We start from the raw sequence: 20,918 nt of genomic DNA, 5'->3' as shown, positions 1-20,918 counted from the left end.
CTGTGAAAGTATGAAAAGTCAGCAGTTTTCATGTGTGATACTGTTATGAAGTCTAATGCAAATAATATATTAATAATAAAGTACAGAAATGCAAATGTGCTTTACTTCAGTTAGTAAACTAGACTCTAGGTCATCCATATAATAATATCTCTTGTACTCATTGCATTCCAATAAGCTTTTCTGGGAAAGAAGAGGGTGGGAATGGTGGCAATATATAGCTTGTCAACTCGTGACAATCAACCCTACTGAATTCTTTCCAATTGTAGTATCACTAATATTGTAACATTTCATTTTGCTCACAAAATCTTTTTAGAATTCTTAAAAGATCTAAGTATATCCATGGGAATTCTTAAGACAAGTAAACTTCACCCAGCATTTGTGGTACTGCAGGAAGAAAGGCTGTGGGAGTTTCTGCTAGTACCTATCGCCCAATCTCTGCTTATAGAGGGAAAAAGAAATCACTATAATATTTGGATTTCATCTGAAAGTTGCAGCTGACACGTGGGGAGTGTTAATCCTTTAGGCAATTTAGCCATATCTGCTGTGATAAAGAAAAGTGCTGGGTACGCCTGTTTTTAAAATTGCTTAAATATCTAGTGAGAAAAAGAAGCCTTAGTAGTTTTACTTATATATCAAAAGACTGAACTTTTTTCATTCCAAATTTATTCAGCTGCCCTAGAATCTGGTTTGGAACTTCCCTATTTATTCCCAACACCTCCTAATGGGGGCAGAGCTAATCACTTACACAGTTCTGTGCTGCTAAGCATGGCCAACTTATGACCACTTAGGATTCAAGCACATGTTGATACCTTAAGACCAGTAAGCATTTGATAAAGTAGGGAAGCAGGGTGGTTAGATTTGTTGTAATCAACAGTAAGAGGAGGAAATTAATTCATGGATCTGTGCCCAAAGCTCCGTTTCTTCTTGTACAATTATTTTTTTAAACTCAGCAACTCCCCAGAAAAGGGAGTCATAACACCATTTGAACAGGAATTTTCTGAACACATTCCCTACTTGACCCATTGAACTACTGCAAACAAAACAAATCAGATAGGGCTGGTTTACTGTCAGGGTTTTGCTTTGTAACCTGGCTCACTCTGGCTCAGTGAGTGTGCTCTTTAAAGGAAGCTGACAGAATGTTCTCTGAGTTTAGTTGAAGAAAGACTTCTGGGTAGAACTCTTTACCTCCCATTAGAGAAGGAACCTCAAGTGAAGTCTGAAGCACAGAGACTCACTACTAGAAATACAAACCAACAAAACAAACTCCAGACATGTTTTTCAAATTTAAGTGTTTTCTGAGAAGTTGGTTTCCATGTGGTTTAAGCACCAGTAAACAATCAACCCATCTTGATGTTTTGTAGCCTTTTGGTTCATTATGCCAAGACAAGTGTAGTGTAGAACTTCTTTCAGTTCTTATGCCAAAATCAGTGAACCATCTCTCTCCCACTTTAGGATGTCGCATGTACTTCAGTTTGAGGATAAAAGCAGAAAAGTGAAAGATGCAAGCATGCAAGACTCAGACACATTTGAAATCTATGATCCTCGGAATCCAGTGAATAAAAGGAGGAGGGAAGAAAGCAAAAAGCTGATGAGAGAGAAAAAAGAAAGAAGATAAAATGAGAGTAATGATAACCAGAACTCGTTGGAAATGTGCCCACAATAAATGGCCTTATAACAGCCATTGTTCCGGAACAACAGCATCACTTAAGGGTGTGAAAAGAAGTATTTTTGAACCTGTTGTCTGGTTTTGAAAAGCAATTATCTTATGTAAATTGTGGGATGATGTAAGCAAATGCTTTTGGTTACTGGTATATGTTTTTTTCTTTTTTCTAATTGACCTTTTGTATTGCTAAATCTGAAATAAAATCACTTTCCTTCCAGTTTACATATTAACCATTTGCAGACTGCACAAGCCTGTTTGTATCTTTTTACCCTAAAATCTGTGAAGCATTTGTTTTCAAGATTTTTTTATAAAAGTTTTACAGGAAGAATATTTAAGGGAAACCTCCTTGGCATTCTGCTATCTTTGAAATATAATTTTTAAATTATGTAATATAAAGATTGATAGGTTTGTTTTAAATCTTCAGGAACCCCTGAGTGAGTGTTGACACCTGCATCTAGGTACCTAGGCTTACTGACTGCAGTCAGGACGCAACCACACCAAGTAGTATCAGCCAGGCTTACTGCAGACCATGGCCTGGCCCATCCACCTGCCCTTCTCAGCGCAGCAACAGCAGGAGCACACACGGAGGTCCCATCCTGGCAACAGAACTCATTAAGAATTCAGCCTTTCATGACAGTCGGTCATGCTGACTATATACTCTATGTTATCTATACTATTTAATCAGTGTCTTCTAGAATCTGAATGCCAAAATTATTACCACAGGTTAATGCTCAGTTACCTAATAAAAACCTTACCAGCTACATGTTTTCAGATAGTGTCTCATCAGTTCTCCCTTTTGAAGTGGAACCCAATTAGGCTTTCTTTATGAAGCTACCAGGTGGCAGAAGTGATAAAGAATGTGCCTGCCAACGCAGGAGATGTAGAGAGATGCAGGCAGAATCCCTGGTCGGGAAGGTCCCTCAGAGGAGGGCGTGGCAACCCACTCCATTATTCTTGCCTGGTTTTCCATAGAGGAGCCTGGCAGGCTACAGTCCTTGGGGTTGCACAGAGTCAGACACAACTGAAGCAGCATGGCACACACACGCAGGCTTTCTTTACAGCAGTTTCTCTCACAACATAGTCCCAGACACTACAGCTGGAGCAGCAGCAGCCTCACTTATGGCCATGTTAGAAAAGCAAATTCTTGCCATACTCCCCACCACCACCACCCCATCTAGACGGAATGTGAAACTTTGATCATAGAGAGCTTGTTAAACAACCTGCCAGCTTCACTGCTGGTGATCCAGTCTTTGAGACAGCAATATCTAGTGAAGTTTAAAATGTTCATATCCAGTGATCCAAAATTTCAAATCCTAGGTCTGCTCCTTAAAGAAATTCTCACACACTGCTCAAAGGAACTGTACTAAATATACATTGAAGTATCAACCAAAGACTAGATAAATAAGTTATTGTATATCCATGCTGTGGAATACTTTGTAAGCGGTAAAGATCAATAAACCAGATCTCTGTGTATTAGTTTCTCTTAAAAATAATGTGAGGAAAAGGAAAGCTCCCATATAAAAATTTAAAATGTGCAGCTCACAATTATATATTGTTTATGGACGTACACATGTAGCAAAAGTTAGTGTTCACCTCTAGGGAGGCAAAAGGAGTACATAGGCAGATTCACTTATGTTTGTAATGTTTGATTTCTTACGATAGATGTTGGGTAGTCAATCCTCGCTCTATTTTTCTCTATACATTTTGGTATCCCTGGAATATTTCATAATTTATTCTTTATGATCATATCTAGAACCTGGGGTAAGAAGACAGAAGGACAATCCCTTTCTTTTTTGCACAGAAGTAGGGGGAAGTTTCAAAGCAGAGAGGAATATGATAAAAGTTTTCTGGGAAATAGATGCAAAGTCACCAAAACATAAGCCAGTGTTTGGAAATGTGCCCTGTCTTTCCCTCATCACTGTAACAGCAGTTGTATTACAGAGGTTCACAAAGCAAAAGGCTCTTTTCTCAGCTCACTAAGTCTCTGTTGGTTACTGTTGAAAAGTATTACCACTAGATCTGTCTGTATTGAAGTACCCCATAGGTTTTCTCTATCATTCCTCCAAGACTGTGTCCACCTAAAACAGTGTGGTTTTGTCTCCAAAACAGAAGGAACCTCAGGTCTCTGGGGTGCAACCAGAAGACTAGTATTTATAGGCTGAAAAAGAAGTGAATGACAGAATTAAAACAGGTTGGCTGAGTGCTCCTTATGTTGCTTTAACTGCAAGGAGCAGAAAGATCTGAAATTCTGCAGAGATTAGAATCTAATCAGAATTTCACCATGATAATAAAACTGACTTTGAACTTAACCAAATAATAGCAATAGCAATTTTGAAAAGCTTAAGAACATGGTTAAACTGTTATATATGATATTAAATGTGCTTACAGCAAAATCTTTGGAAATGTCACAGGAACATGTTTGGGCCATGTGAACTGCAAAAAAAGCAAAAAAATGAATTCAAAGAAAAAAGAGAAAATATGTAAGAAAATTAGCCTTTATAGTTCATTCTACTACTACTACTACTAAGTCGCTTCAGTCGTGTCTGACTCTGTGCGACCCCAGAGACGGCAGCCCACCAGGCTCCCCCATCCCTGGGATTCTCCAGGCAAGAACACTGGAGTGGGTTGCCATTTCCTTCTCCAAATAGTTCATTCTAGTTTTACATTTATTTGGGCTTATTTTCCTCTATATGCATCCTCTAGGGATATGTTATCCTGAAACAGTGAAGTCTGGAAGCCTTCTTGTTCGCTGTCTTTGGTGATGCTGGACATTGTAGAGAGCAGAGAGAAAAGCAACTCCCAGCAATTTTTTTCCCCTCATTTTCCTGACAAGCCATTTTTTTTCACATTGGTTGAAGCTGACGGCAAGGTGAAAGTTAACATTCACTCTAGACCTCCCCTTTCTCAATAGGTAACTGAAGAAATGCAGATCTCTAGAATTCTTAATGATAGAATGGCAAGATGCACACGACCACATGCCCGCAGCTCTCTGTATGCTCCGAGGCCACGCAGTCAGTAGTACGTCTGCTGCATCTAAAAACAGGGACACCACAGAACAAGGTCATTAAAAAAGTGTGAGGAGATAAGTGGTTTGCTGCTGTTGTTTTTAGAACAAGTTCAATAAACTATGGTGTCCTTATCAACTGTCACTACCAAGTCTCTTGATAGGATCTGACGTGTGAGGAACAGAAACCTGTGCTGTTGTATCTCTGTGGCCTGAGTGAAAAGGTTAGATAAATGCAGAATATTGCCCCAACATGCTGTTTAATCTTGGTGATAACAAGAAAGAAAATGGATGTGTGAAGTGAGTTACCATTGAGGGTTGTATCAGTATAAGCAATTTGTATGTACGGGGTGTAGAGAAGTTAAGAGGGGTTACATTCTTTAACACCGTCATTCACAAAAAAAAAAGGGGGGGGGGGAGGTCTGGTGTCTCTATGGCTTTGACTCCTTTCCAATGACTACAGTTTATCCTGGGATACCACTTCTGCTTCCTAGAAACCAGGAGGGTTTCCTGTCCCATATATATTTTATCTCCATTCTTTTAGCTTTTAATAAAGGTGAAATAAGAGCCATATTTTAGAGAAATCCTTTCTAATAAGGATTCAGTGAAATCTGAATTCCTAGAGAAATAAAATAATCATAACAAGACAAGTATTAGAAGTCTCCACAAGAAGTATGCTTGTGGAAAGAATACTCATTATTCCTCAAAATCTTCCTTGCAAAGCCATACTCGAACATCTTTGTCACGGGTTCTAAGGGCTGTGCTAATCCCTGGGCAGAGTTTTCAATGGTGCGCTGCTTAACTGGCTCCGTAAAAAACAGAAGACAAGCAAAGCCCTGATTTGCATCATTTACCAACTTCTGTGGTGTAAATACTCTCACCGTGGCTGATCTCAAGCCACCAAAGGTAGCTCTCGGCTACAACCGGTCATTTTTCCCATTCTGTTTCATTGCTAAACAAGAACCTCTACAGTAACTCTTGCACTAGCCCTAAAGAACTCACAAAGGTTTTTAACCTTTTTTCCAAGATGACAGTCTTCAGGGGTATTTCTCTTTTATGTGATTACTTCAGACAATTTGGTGAAGTTCTAAACTGTAGCAACGTCTGCACCCTATGCTTTTCATAATGAGTTTGCATCTTTAGACATATGCTGAGAGAGTTTTCTGAAGTCACGTGGCTCACATTTATTTTTCCCTCTGCTCATCTTTTTGCCTCAATTTAGTCCAAATCTCACAGAAAGAAAAAAGGGGGAGGGAGAAGGAAATGTAATTACATTTCTTTGAATTATTTTCTGTAAGTGATAATGTAGAAATTCATCATTTAAATTTTTTGGAAAATATTTTGGGCTAAGGTTGGAGAATCCTACCTGGAGAGAATACCAGCTTCTAAATGCAGACAGGAATCTGGTCTCTCTCTTCCACATCTGCTGGGGATTATTCCTTTAAGGTTAGATCATGATACTAATTCACATTACTTGATCAGTAAGAACATCCTCTGACGGCTTTCTTCATAGCACCAGTCAAAAAGAAGGTGTTCTTAGTCTTTTAGAAAATTGTTATTTTCTCATTCCACGATGCCAGAAATGATAATCATTGCTGCAGTTCCAGCACTTTTTAATAATCAGGATAACTCTGAGAGCAGAAAACTCTTATGTGATTTTCTCATTTGTTTTCTGAGTAATATAATCAGAGCTTTGTTATTCAAATGCTTTAATAAGAATATATTTGAAACAAAGGGCATCATGTATTGAAAATATATTTGAAATGAAAGGCATCATGTATAGAAAATAAATGACTACTTTAAAGTAGTATCTATGGCTAGTTCTCACTGGTTATTAGTAAATTTAAAATTTGTGAACTACCTCTTTTTTGGTATTATGTGTGTAAATTGTTCTTTAATTTGCAATTTTTGAGGAAATATTTAGGGTAAGAGGAATGTGATCTCTGCTCTAAACTTTCATTATATTATTGGTATAAATGAATACAGTAGTTAAGAATAGGTACTGTCTCCCAAGCAACCAAAGAATTCAATTAGTGATTTTTAAATTAATTTAGAAAAGTTATGCATGTGAGGTGTGGGTCCATTTCAGAGTGAAGTTTCCTAATGTCCATCCTGTGGATTTCGTGTGTCATCAGGCCAACATGTCCAACACTGAACCTGTCTACACCTCCGAGCCCTTCTTCCCCGGATCTGCTTCTCCTGCACTTTCCCCCATCTTCCCCACTGGCAGTGAGACTTTTCTAGTTGCTCAGGCCAAATAGTTTGGATTCCTGTCTTCATCTCACACCCTGTATCCAGTCTGTTATGATAATCTGTTGGCTCAACCCTTGAAATATACCCAGAATTTCACCATTTTTTTTACTGCTTCCCACTGTTACCAACCCTGGTCAAAGGGACCATCAGCGTTCGTGTGGAGAACTGTAACAGCACCATAACCAGGCTCCCTGCTTCGACCCTTGTTTCCCTAAGTTATTAACAACACAGCAGCCAAATGCACCCTTTTAAAACATAAGTCATATTGTTATACTTCTCTGCTCAAACCCGGCAGCGTCTCCCCATTTCATTCACAGTAAAACCCACAGCCTCACCATGACCTACAAGGCTCTAGAGGACCCCCATCCCCTCCCTCAATCTCTGACTCCCCCCTTATTACACTCCTCCTCATCACTGGACTGACCACACCGTGTGTCCGCCGCTGCATCAAACGAGCTAGATGCAGTCCTCTCAGGTGCTGTGCCCTAGCCGGTCCCGCCTGACTTCTTGTCCTCCACACCCCAACTCCCACAGCTCCTTCAAGGCTGCTCAAATGGCCCTTTCTCAGTAAGGCCTACAGTAACCCACTCAGCTTTAAAATTGCAACCCATCCCCACCCCGCATGCTGTTTCTCTACGTCTCCCACTGTAGTTCAATGGCACTACAAACTCCTAAGCACTCTTCTTTATTAATTTATTTAACTCTTATTAACAACCCTATGGAGGAGGCACGAACTCTTGTTACCACTTTACAGATGAGAAACTAAGCTTTACAGATGTTAATTATTTGTTGTTTATCATAATCTCCCACCACAGAATGCCCTCCAGGAGGACAAGGAGTTTTGTCAGTTTTACTATTGATCCAATGCCTAGAACCATGCCTAGCAAAGACAGACACTTAATATTTGTTGAATGAATAACCCTCCCTCCAAAAAAAAAAAACAAACACCAGGATCCATTATAGTATTGAGGCTTCCCTGGTGGCTCAGACAGTAAAGAATCTGCCTGCAATGTGGGAGACCCAGGTTCAGTCCCTGGGTTGGGAAGATGCCCTGGAGAAGGAAATGGCAACCCACTCCATCATTCTTGCCTGGTGAATCCCATGGACAGAGCAGCCTGGCGGGCTATGGTCCACGGGGTCGCAACGAGCTGGACACGGCTGAGCAACCAATGTTATGTAGTGTTGCTCTGTATTTTATCACTTAATATTACCATCATTTCAGAAAGCTAGGGCATTTGTATACTAAAAATGAAGGAAGGTTATAACTTCTGTTCAGAAACAGCTCTAATATTTGAAGAAATTTCACTTTAGGAACCCTTACTACATTGTCTTTTTCTCATTCTAACATAAGACGCTTTGTCACAGGTGGGCACAGATCCAAACAGCATTTGGAGGGACCTCTGGTCTGTAGGAAAACACACATGGCTTCCTTGAGTACCTGCTCTTTATAGAAAGCAATGTTCTAACTCCAGAGACGAGAGGGAGCCGAGGGCCAACGGGTAATATGTAGAAAGCCAGACATGGAATGTGTATAAGGCTTTAGACATGCAACTGATTTAACAGAAAAACAATATAACCTCTTAATATCAGTTTTCTCCTCTCACATGGAAACAGTATCAGCTGCCTTACCTACCTGTCACAGTCAAAAGAAAGGATAAACACAAAAACCAAGCTTTATAAAGCATATAATGAAAACAGCTAACATTTAATGGATGCTTCCTTTGTGCCAGACACTTCTAAGTACTTTATCTGTATTAACTCTTTTAATCCTTATAAACAATTCTGTGAGATAGGCTGTACTATTGCCTCCATTTTACAAATGAGGAGGAGACTTGAAGCTTTGCAAAGTTAAGTAATTTGTCCAGGTCACACATGAAGTAAAGCAGCTTGCTGAAATTTAAAACAAGACTGAACCCAGAGTTTTGAGTTGATCACTAGACTACCATGCCTCTTGCTATACAAAGCAGACTGCTTTACAGTACAGCTTGCGTATACCTATAGAGTTACAATCCAAAGGAGGCTAACAGCCCAGAATAAAGACACAGCACCGTGACTTCAGTTGACAAGAGTTATGTGTGTAAAAACTGAGTGCTAGAATGAACACGGACTATGGTTTAGTGGGATTAGTCTAGAACTGCTTTGTGGCGGAGAGAATTCTGACCATAATTTGGAAGGAAGGGAGAACATGGCATTGAGGAGACAGGTCATGTTGCAGGTGGAGAGAACGTTATGCAGACAAGCCATTAAGACAAACGCAGGAGACAGTGATGTGTCTACATGATGCCAAAACATCTGGCCAATTCAGTTTAAAAAAAAAACAACAACCCTATCAGCATAGATTTCTTCAGTCAATCCAGATGTTTGGCGTCCTGTAGACAAAACATCCAGATGATTAACTGAAGATTTGACAGAGTTGACTGAATTAACCAGATGTTGCAGCATTGTAGAGACATCGTGTCAGGACATTTGTTTGGCTGGAGTGGGGTCCAGCTGTCAAGGAGATAATGGTCTGGGCAGTGAGGGAGGACTGGAGCTTGCATTTGATGCAACTGGGAGCTGCTGGAAGAGGCGTGTGATGGAAAGGATGCTTAAGGAAGAGGATGCTAACAACCATGTGAAGGAAAAAATATGGTGAGAGGAAAAGTTGTAGACAGGAAAGAGGATGTGAGTAGAGTGCAGGTGTGTGTGAGGTAATTAGAGCCTGGACCAGAATCAGGCGGGGGAAAGAAACAGGAAGGAGCGGATCTGAAAAACATTACAGAGAAAGAACAGGAAGTCATGATGGGCTAGACAAGGGGGTGAAACTGCACATCACCCCAAGGGTGGAAGCCTCCAGGCCTGGGAAAGCAGCTGCCGTCAGCCTCGCCACAGTAGTAAACCAAGCCGGGATCTCCAAGAGACCTCCCCCACACACCTCCATCCAGAGGCCAGAGCCAGGCCTGCAGGCGGAGGGAACCTGGTTGGAGACCACAAACACAACTCTTATGCAAGGTTCCCTGTTCCTTTTAGAGCCACCTAAATGATTTCCCTTCAAATCCAATTTCATGCAAGGATTGAGAATGCTAGATTAAGACCATTAGGTAGACACAACTTCAGCCAAAAAAGACAATATTTTGATGTAATTTGCCTTTATACAGTATATCATGTAAACTAAGATCTATAGAGGTATGACTAAATTAGATGAGATTAAGAGAAATTATAAATATAGTACCTATATTACCTAGTTAAGCATTATAAAAGCCTGTTAACAGGCACAATTAATGGCTGAATTCAAGAATTTATATATCTTTTAAAGTCCTAAATTTATGAAACCTTGGAACATTGACTCTTGGTTTGGATATTCTGCAGATTTTATCTCGATAAAGAGTCACATACTCTAAATTACTAGGATCCAAACTATGGTAACTATGGTAGTGTGCTCCTATTTATTTTTAAAAATTCCAAATATTCATGGTTTTGAAAATTTGCAGTTTCAAATGTTTTCAGCCCCAGGTTTATCAGCCCACACAACCAGTGCGTGCCCTTTACAAAAACACCCAGGATTTCTTCAACTGTTTCCTTGTTCATTTCAGGAGGCAAGAAACCATCAACAGAGGCTTGTTGCTGTTGTTCAGTCGTTCAGTTGTGTCCGACTCTTGCAGTCCCATGGACTGCAGCACGCCAGGCCGGCCAGTCCCTCACCATCTGCCGGAGCTTGCTCAAACCCATGTCCATTGGATCAGTGATGCCATCCAATCATCTCATCCTCTGCCTGTCAACAGAGGTTACTCTCTCTTTGTTCATGGTTTAGAGCAAAACCGAGAATTTCTCTCTTTCTCTTTCCCTCTCTCTCCCCTCCCATCTCTCTCTCCTTCCTCCTCCCCCCACCAGAGAAACAACACAGAATGTGAGACCATAAATATATTGCTGTGCTCCAAATCACCATGGGGGAGGTGGAAGCGTCAGGAAACTTGTTAAAATCAATTTCCCAGGCCTCAGAAATGACAAGTTTGTTGATCTGGGGTGGGAGCCCAAGCATCTGTTGCTTTTTCTGTTAGATTTTTAACAAACTTCCCCAACAATTCTGATGCCTGTTTCCTGAAAATCAGACTTAGATGCTGCCCTAAAGCAGAAAGCTAGAGAATGAAATACATCTATTGGAAATGCAATTTTAAAATGGTAAAACGTGGATTAAATTTTTTATTACACATCTCTTAGTCCTTCCTTAATGTAATAGTGCCTAAGTAAATTCACTGTGTTCTGTGATATGCAGAATGTTTCACAGAAACTGCATAAAGTCAAGCACACCTATGCAATCAAGCTAGAAGTGCGGAAGACAAATAGGACAGCTCGTCTGTTCTCCATTCACAGCAGTGGCTATGGCAGCCCTTCCCGAGCACAGTGTGTACATGATGGGAAATATAATTAATGATCTTGGTAAGTATTTCTAGTGCTCCAAGGCTGAGTAACTTATCAGATAGAAAAAACAGTTGAGTTCACCGAAACAATGGGTGATTTATCCAGGTGTGTTTGAATATAACCTTCCCACAGCCATCTTTTTGTAAGAAATACTTCAAAGTTAGTAGACAGCAAACTATTCAAAAAGTTAATCAGTGAAATGTCCCCCATCATAACATCAAGATTACAGTGTTTGTTCTCTATATATAATACCTTAGGTATCCTTTTCTGGCAATACTAAATCTGCTACAAGAAATATTAGTGAATTTTTTTTCCTGGTACTAAGGCTTCATTTGCCTTAAGCTCAACTCACTCTCAGAAGTCTTTTCCCCAAAGGATATAGGAATGAGAATAAATTGAGAGAACCTTATTAGGGGCCCTTCATTACCTAAGGTGTAACAATTAAAAGTCAGATTTACTTTTATTGTGCTTTGAATGATGCTTTGGAAACAATCAAGGGTCTCATATGTAACTCAAGCAGTTTTGACTTGAGTAGTAATTCTTTCCCACTTCGCATTCTCCTGCCACTTTGAAATCTCATCTGCAACCATGGGGAATGGGAGAAAATTAGGACAAGCTAGGATTACAAAAGAAAACCCTTAGGAACTTTTAGAATATAAAAAGCCCTTGCCTTCTGATACAGGTTAAAATGAAGATTCATTTCCAATGATCCTCTTTTATCCCACGGCATGTGCTCTAGAGCCTGAGCGTCTGCCTCTACATCCTCTGATCAAAGAAGAAAGCTTTCCTTCGCTTCTGAACCAAACCTGCTCTCTTTCTATTGGTTCAAACAACACCGGGGGGTGGGAGGAAGAACCTTGTTGGGGCTTGACCTCACAGGGTTTATAACACTACCTTCTTGGAACTCTCTCCTCCCACCTCTTAATCCTGACTCTCCCTTTCCTACCAGCAGTTCTTGTCCTGCTCTTCTTCTTCTTCTTCTTCTTCTTCTTTTTAACTCTGATCTTGGATGCTGGCTCTGAGGAATCTGGTCAATACTCCCTGAGATAAAATGGCCTTCACAGCCAAGGCATTTAACAGGTGGAAGCTGAAAGTGCTGCTTGTTCCACATGACTTAGCCTGTATCACCTCACTTTCCCACTGTGAATACTCATCAAATACTTGTCTTCCTGTAAAACTTGTGGCACAAGCTAGCCGATTCAGTGACAAGACAGTAATTTATGACTTGGGCTATCCAATGTTCCATCTCACCTGCAGAGGCCCATGACTTGCTCAAGAAATAGATCTGCCTGGAAGTTCAGACTCTACAATAACTAAAGAGGCTTCTGAGCATCACCGTTCTGGACCACAGCCCTCTGCCTCTGGCCCCCAACCATCTGCAGCACTTTGAGGAAGATGGTTTTTCACCAGGCCTATAATTTCACAGCCACCCAGTAAGATATGGAACAAAGACACTCTTCCCAGGCCTGTGAGCTATATGAGTAGCCAAAGTGTCTCTCCACAGGCTGGCGATAGTCCCAGGTTTAAGAACAAGGTCCTCATGACCTGCTGAGCTGGGAGAAGATTGTGTTCCTGGATGACAACCTGCCTTTGGCTCCTGGGTGAACCCTCTCTGTAGGTATAATGTGAAAATGTGTTTAGCGCCTCTCTTCAAAGAAAACCTCCTCTCTGCTGACAAGGGTTAGTAATATGCTAAAATGGTACACTTACCTCTCTCTCTTTCTCCTTTAAATATCCAAGACACTTAGCGTCTCCTGAGGTTTGCTAGTTAATAATGGGGCTTTTCCCCCCCTGACAATCCCATCAAGTATTACCTGAAGAAGGGCTAGCCATTTCAAAATCCACAGTAGCCAAAGAATTCTTCTAGCACCTGCATGCACCTGAATGCAGTTCCTCTTGTCTTCTATCCCACATTATCCTTACTGCTTTTAAGTAAAGAATCTCCTACCAATAGAAGAAAAAAAATTTATTTTGTTTTTCAGCAAGTGCACTTTTTTCCAATCATCTTGTGTGCTGAAAGTTAAGTAAACATTGACCTAAAAATGTTACAGCACCTTCAAGAACCAAGCTTTTTTGCCCCCCTCTGTCTCATCCAATATGATGGGGCCAAGTTTGACATTTCCAGAGTATTTAAAATATAAGGCTAAAATATAACCTCAGTGGTCATTGGCCTGACATGAGTCTGGTTAAATTTAAGGAAACTGCTTCCAGGATACGACTTAGATACTTCAGAATTTGTTGGAATGTGGTCAACAAAAAAATAAAATTTCAAATCCCAGTTTATTTGTTTGAAGGACCTCCATGAGGTAGACTCTATACAAGAAACAATTCCATCATCCAGAGTGAATATTCACTCATTTTTTTTTCCAGCCAGGAGTTTGGAAGAAGCCAGCAGGCAATGTAATCATTTGGTAACATCCTTCCCACTGCCAAGATGGATTAATGCTGGGAGATCTTACAACTGGTGAGTAATCGGTAGTACTTACAGACCCTTCACGATCCCCAAGATGTGATTATTTTCCTACATGGATTTCTGTCCTCATCCTCCAAAGGGTGCTTTGTCATTTCCTTTACTCTCCCCGCTCTGGACTCTCAAGCCCATGTTACAAGTATGGCATGGTCTCCAAGTCATTGCTGACTTTCTTCTCAAACCAAGACAGTGAGCACTTTAGAGACACTGCTAAAATGTGAGGGCTATATTATCAAAGTTATACCTGTTTCCTTTTAAGTGATTCTGGAAAGGTATGAATAGTTGTTTATTAAAATTTAGAAGCTAAGCATCCTTTGGTTCCACTGGTTTGGTTTATTATGCCCCTACCTAATACTCAAGCTGATTTGAAGATATCATGGATATACTAAAATCTCACACTATGGAGAACCTAACTGAAACAATAACCCCACTGTGAGTTTTCAAAATAAATGCTCTTTGCGGCTTTTAGCACTATCATTTGTTCCTTAAATTTTGCTCACCTCCACTGCCCCAGCTCTGCAGCTTATATTCAACTCTCTTCTTGGACTAAAACGGCCTCTGAAAAGGGAAATGAAATCTGACACCAAAAGAACTCACATTCGGGAATCAAACAGCCTAAAGGTCAAGCTCTGTCTCTGCCACCAACTAGCTGGGAATCCTTAGATGATTCACCTAATTGCTCTGAGCTTTGGTTTCCTCATCTGCAATTTGGACATACAGTTTTACCTCAAAAGACTGATGGTTCTTTGACCTAAGCCAAACTCTTTTCCTTTAGGCTTAGGGACCTGCAAACCTTTGCCTCCTAATCACTCAGGAGGTAGGTACTTTGGTCCTCTTCCCAGATCCCTTCAGCTGAGTCCCAAGTCTTAAGGTCATCAGCAAGGCTAATTTTGGAAAACTGGGCTAAATATATCTCCAAAACCTCATTATTTCTGATTAGCAGCCTCACCCCCAGAAACACTGTGTTGCCTAAGCTGAGTGCTACCCCTCATTCACAGTAGCCCACACCGTAAACCAGTGGGCCCTGCCTTACCCAATATCAGAATCAGCCAAGAGCTTTGAAAACCACAGATGTCTGCTCCACTCCCAACCCTGGAAGCCTCTATTTTTAAGTTTGCTGGGTAATTTTGATGATAACCTCAGGTTAAGAAGCTCTGATTTTAGTAGCCACCAAACATCCCTATCTTTTCCTCCCACACCTTTGAACTGGCTTATCTCTCCTGAGCTATATAAACCCACTGCTACTTCTCCTGAACCCAGTTAGATATTGACTATGAGCTCCAAACAGGTCACAGGGACTCAAGCTACTGATTATGGCTTAAGAACCCTCCTCCACATCCCCAGCCCCTTGGGTCCAAGAGGGAGAAAAGGCATCACATTTTAGCCAAAGAAATATAATCAAGAAAGCACTGGGGTTGTAGAATCAGTAGCAGCCAGTGTGGAACAATGGATCTAAGTTCAAAAGATTTAAAGGCCTGAGACTCCAACAGTGATCAGAAGCAGATAAACACCCTTCTCCCTGCCAAGGCAATCTAACATGATGTAGCACTGAGTGTGTGGGTGAAGCTCATAAAGCAACCCTGGTGAGACCTCTGTTGTGAGAGAGAGAGTGTGAGAGAGAGAGAGTGTGTGTGAATGAGAGAATGTGTGTGAGAGACAGAGTGACTGTGCGAGTGGGTGTGAGAAAGTGTGTGTGAGTGAGAAAGAGACAAAGTGTGTGTGGGAGTGTGTGAGAGAGACTGTGTGAGAGTGTGTGTATGTGAGAGAGTGCGTGTGTGAATGAGAAAGAGTGTGTGTGAGTGAGAGACAGGCAGGGAGGGAGAGAGGGAAGGAGGGAGAGAGAGAGGAAGAAGGAAGGAAGGAAGAAAACAGATCGTGTCAAGTCCTCATGTGATTAAAACGAATCAGCAGGGCAGTTTGCACTTAGCGGCATTCTTTAGGAGTACCAGTGCTGCTCATGTGGACCCCGACTCCAGCTCCATCTACACTCATCCCCAAGTTCCAGGTACTTGCCTGCACCCTGCTCACTGGTGTGACTCATAGTATGGCTGACAGTTTAACATGTGCCTGATAAACCAAACCCAGGGTGTAGGAGCCGGGACACTGAGCTGCAGGGACTCCAGCGGGAGTCCTTCAAGACTGCCCACAGGAAAGTTCATGGAAGAGCCTGCTGTGAGACGAGACGCTGTGAAGGCGAAGGGAGGCGTCCCTCACTCCCTGTGCTCCTAGGCACTCTTCCCAGCACTGCCTCCTGAGCAAAGTCCAGTAGCTTCCCACTTAAAACGCATCAAGCCCGTTGCTTGACTGGCCCGAAAAGACTGTGTCACCTCACCCAGAATTCTTTTCAGAAGACTTTACAAAGCCATTCATAAGAACCACATATTTCACTATCTGATGTCTTTACTGACATCTCAGAACCCCTAGAATCCTTTGATCACTTTTTCTCCCAGAGGACATAGCTTTTCAGCAAGACCAGTGTGAAGGACCATCTCCAAGGAAAGCAGCCAGCATCCAAGGGTCACCCTCCCTTAGCAAGCCTCTCCAGGCGTCGGCAGCCCTGTTCCATAAATTGCTGCTAGGCGCCCATTCTGTTTTTGCTGCGGTGGCTCCCCACAAGGGCTCCTGGGGAACACAGGCCTGCACCCTGACTCTGGATCCTAGAGCCGGGCCATCCTCCAGCAACTGGCTAACGGAGCAGGCTAACAATGGTTGGAAATCGTTAAAACAATTTTAATAAAAATAAAGTCATGAATAATATGGAACTCTAATACAGATCTCATTAAAGCAGGTAGCTATAAAACCCTATACTTTAAGAATGGCCTCTCTCTCCAAGTGAATTTCAGTTACGGTCCAGGATTTAATTTACGCTTTGGGGCTCTGATACTACTGCAGATGGTGGGCAAACCATTGTCTCAGCACCGTGGTGATAGTCAAGCACGGTCTTAGCACAGCAAATCTGCCTGGCTGGAGGGAGCAGGTGGCGGGCCAGCGACCTGCGGGCTGTTGCGCAGGCGCCCCTGCGCAGCCCGCCGGGCCGGGGGCGTGGCTGTCCGGACGGCGGCCCCCGCGGCGGCGTCTGACATCGCCGTCTGGGGCACCCTCTCATCTCACCCCGACCCGAATTCCTTTCAGGGATTAGTCCTGACTTCGTGATTAATCGGCGCTTTCTGGTTTTCCTAGGGTGACGTCATAGGTGCGCAGAGATAAAACAGGCTCCCCTCTGAAGGCTCCGGCGCAGAGCAGGGTCCTGAGCCCCGGAGGCGATCCCGGGACCCCGCCCCGCCCGGACGGCGGTAGCCAACTCCGCCCTGCGGCCCTGAGGAGCGCTGGGTGCCCCGCCACGGAGCCTCTGCTCTTTATTGCTTTGGCCCACTGGTTAAATGCAAAGTTCAAGACTTTCTGTGCTTTTTTTCATAGTTATAAAAGTAGGACATGCTCATTTCAAAAGCTGGAAAATTATAGAGAAAAGGCAATCAAGCAACGTCTCACCCTGCGGGCTCCATCTCTGTTCATTTTGATGCATTTCTTTCCAGCCGTTTTTGTCTTTCTTTGCAGATGTTAACACTGCCCAGCTGCAGTCGTGTTATAAGGAAATAATTTTGAATCTTTTTTAGCTTAATGTGAGAGCAGATACATTGCCTGTGCTTGGATTAGCCAGCATTTCTGTAAAGCTCCTTTAGAACCTCCTTAGTGGATGTACTCTCACATACGAAAATATTATTTCTATTTATGGACATCTAGGATGGGGCTTCCCTCATAGCTCAGTTGGTAAATATCTGCCTGCAGTGAAGGAGACTTGGGTTCAATCCCTGGGTCGGGAAGGTCCCCTGGAGAAGGCAATGGCAACCCACTCTAGTACTCTTGCCTGGAGAATCCCATGGGCGTGGGATGTCCACGGGGTCACAAGAGTGGGACACGACTGAGTGACTAAACCACCGCCAGGATGCCTCCATCTTTTACTGGAATCCAGGTAACAGGTGGACCAACTCTGCAGCCTTTCTCATGTTTGCCCAGGATTGGTTTTTGGTGAAACATACAAACCCAAACTAAGAATTTCATCCAGTTTATGTTAAAGAGAGAGAGAACTTGAAAACTTCCACCCTTTTCCATATTGCTGAGGGTGGGGAACCAGGGTAGGGGCTGGCTGCAGGATGAGCTTTCTGTGTCTGTGAAGTGAGAGGTCACAGGGCTTTGCAATGAAGATGGAGGCTGGCGACAGAAGAGGATGCACCCTCTCCACTCAGCTGAGAAAGAGAGGTCAAGAAGGTAGTAATCTGGCAACTATGGGGAAAACTCCCTGTGAAGATAAGGGGTTAATTAATTTTTGTTGTTCAGTCGCTGATTCCTGTCTGACTCTTTGTGACCCCATGGACTCCAGCATGCCAGGCTTCCCTGTCCTTCACTGTCTCCCAGAGTTTGCTTAGACTTATGTCCATTGAGTCAGTGATGCCCTCCAACCATCTCACCCTCTGTCACCCCCTTCTCCTCCCACCTTCAATCTTTCCCAGTGTCAGCATCTTTTCCAGTGAGTCAGCTCTTCACATCAGGTGGCCAAAGCATTAGAATTTCAGCATCAGTCCTTCCAATGAATATTCAGGGTTGATTTCCTTTAGGATGGATGGGTTTGATCTCCTTGCTGTCCAGTGGACTCTCAAGAGTCTTCTCCAACATCACAGTTTGAAAGCATCAATTCTTCGGTGCTCAGCCTTCTTTAAGGTCCAACTTTCACATCCCTACATGACTACTGGAAAAACCACAGCTTTGACTATACAGACCTTTGTTTGCAAAATGATATCTTTGCTTTTTAATACGCTGTCTAGGTTTGTCATAGCTTTTCTTTCAAGGAGCAAGCATCTTTTGATTATTTTTAGAACACTGTTATTAAATGATCTATTTTAATTCTGTTGGTCACAAGCTCCAATGTATTATTTGGGGAAACTCTTCTTGTCACTTTCTATTTAAAAAAATAATAAAATCAGAGAAAAAAAAGGTGGGAGAACTGGTCTGAGTGAAGGGAGAGAATCACCACTTGCATTTACTGCCCTGCTATGATCTGCCCTCTGGAAAGTCCCTGCTCCATTTTCTGAGAGACTGGTGTAATGTTTTTGTAAGATTCCAGATAGCTGGGATAAGCAGAACCCATGAGCCATCCAAAACTTCTCTGTGGGCTCCTGCATAAGCCTACTTCTATTTTACCTCCTGCAAGTCACCTGGTCTGCAAGTTGTGATAGGAGGACAAGATAGTGGGACAAAGGCTGGCAGCTGGGGAGTAAATTCAGCCTCCCAGGGCCTCTTCTCCCAGGTTTTATGCACCCTGTCACTTGTTAGTCTAGTTAGTGAGAGGCACACCACCCTACTAGTTGTGTGAGGACCAGAGCACTGCAGGTCCCAGCCGTGCTTGGCCATGACTGTCTGTAACCCAAGAGAAAGCCAGGAGCAGCCCTGGCTTTCCCCTCCCCTCTGTGCTTGGTCTGGGGACGCTTTCCCTTTATGCGAGAGCTCTGTCTCCAGTGTAGTCCGTTTCCTCAAAGCTATCTCTGAGAGGAAAGCTAGACTGACCAAATGGCAGCATTAAGACACGCCACCATGGTACTTGGTCTGCGAGGAGAGGAGAACCAGCTTTCTGGAGGGCAACACTCCAGACCTGCCTTCCAGCAGCAAACCCACCAGCTCCCAGATCTCAAAATCTGGTCCTCTTTTAGTAGCCAGCGGTTTTCAACGCTTCCATTTCTGGAGGATGGTTTCCTTTTTGCTGTCTGGCTTTCACAGGACTAGGAAAAAGCCAGCTCCTTCACAGTAACTTCTCATCATGTCCAGTGAGGTCAGTCCCTCTTGGCCTGGACTCTCAGCATCTTTCTCTAAGTCACAACGTTCTCTAGGCACTTGCTGACCCTGCTGTGTTCTGCCTGTTAAAAGGTCACCTGCGTTTTGAATTCTTTCCACTTTCCTCCCAGTTATTTGTGATAGCCTCTTAGAAGCTTAAAAATAACATTTATTTCCCCGGTGGTTTTGTATATTTCCATTTGACAAACTCTATTTTGTTCCATGTGTTTCTAAGGGAACAGAAACCAAAATGGTTTATGTCCTACTTCCTACACTGGCCTGACTGATGTTGTCAGCCTGGAATTGTCCTTCAGCCAGAGTGGGTACTTCCAACCATAAGCTGGACCTTGATGCAGAAACTATATAAACTACAAAGACAATGGACATTGTTTGGCTGTTGCGAAAGCTACTTCATTGTACTTCCTTTAATCAAGCAGTTAATTTTTTAATAGAAGATTCAAGCCACTTTGCATGGATATGATAATATAAAAGTGGGTTATACCAAGATACTGTGATTGTGAATCCATTATTAAAATATAACTGAGGGCAATATCAGACATCAAAATGGAAAGCAGCAGTTACCAGAAGGGGTACACTGGGGGACTTCTGGGGAAAGAAAATGTGCTGGAAATATTCTATTTGAAGATGTGGGTGAATTATATGAGTGTGTTTGCTTGTGAAAATCCAGTGAGCTCTGTAATTTATGATCACATTTTTCTGCATGTATGTTCTACCCCAACAAAAAGTTGACTTATAATAGACAAACTGAGGGCTTTGGTTGAGGTAGGCAATTAAAGGAATGAGGACAACTCTTCTTTCATTTGACGTGTATTGTTTTGGTGCTCACACAGTGCTCAGTGGGAAACAGACTTAGTATGTATTACAGAAATGAAAAAGTTAATGGCCTGGCTTCAAGGAGTTTACAGTTATGAGTGAGTTATAATATAAATGCAAGTGCTCAGTATATATACCAATGATGCTAATTGGTTGTAGCAAATGTACCACAGTAATGTAGGATGTAAACATTAAGGGAAACTAGCCAACAGGAATATGGAATTCTCTATAGAGTAATCACAACTTTTCTGTAAATCTAATCCTATTCTATGTTTAAATTTTTATTTTAAAAATATGCAATGCCATGAGAATGACTAGAAGGAAGAGATTATTTTTGTACTAAGGGAATCAGAGGAGACTTTGTAAAAGAAAAGATGTGATTACTTTAAAGGAAGAATAGGATCATAATCAAGGAAACTAGGGAAGAAGTTAACTGACAGGTGAAAAATGATATAAGCAACTATGGGGCTGGA

At 42.2% G+C, this 20,918-nt stretch overlaps 1 protein-coding gene and 2 long non-coding RNA genes across 3 annotated transcripts in view; 2 read left to right on the top strand and 1 right to left on the bottom strand.

The window, feature by feature from the left end:
• Positions 1 to 1,893, top strand: part of CWC27 (CWC27 spliceosome associated cyclophilin) — a 255,917-nt gene extending 254,024 nt beyond the window's left edge. Inside the window, exon 14 of the mRNA XM_069556311.1 lies at positions 1,453 to 1,893. Within this exon, the coding sequence (XP_069412412.1) occupies positions 1,453 to 1,615 (163 nt within the window). The 3' untranslated portion in view covers positions 1,616 to 1,893. The remainder of the gene's footprint in view (positions 1 to 1,452) is intronic.
• The window catches only part of LOC138421876 (uncharacterized), a 114,185-nt gene that overhangs the window by 8,713 nt on the left and 84,554 nt on the right, over positions 1 to 20,918 (bottom strand). The window lies entirely within an intron of this gene.
• Positions 9,116 to 20,425, top strand: LOC138421875 (uncharacterized). The gene is made up of 5 exons (XR_011249661.1): positions 9,116 to 10,683; positions 11,173 to 11,336; positions 12,576 to 12,998; positions 13,689 to 13,782; positions 16,969 to 20,425. It is a non-coding gene; the product is annotated as an uncharacterized lncRNA (long non-coding RNA).

This window comes from Ovis canadensis, chromosome 16 (genome assembly GCF_042477335.2).
Source record: "Ovis canadensis isolate MfBH-ARS-UI-01 breed Bighorn chromosome 16, ARS-UI_OviCan_v2, whole genome shotgun sequence".
Classification (NCBI taxonomy): Eukaryota; Metazoa; Chordata; class Mammalia; order Artiodactyla; family Bovidae; genus Ovis; species Ovis canadensis.
Note: the sequence above shows the minus strand (reverse complement) of the source record. Positions and strands in the feature narration are given on the sequence as shown.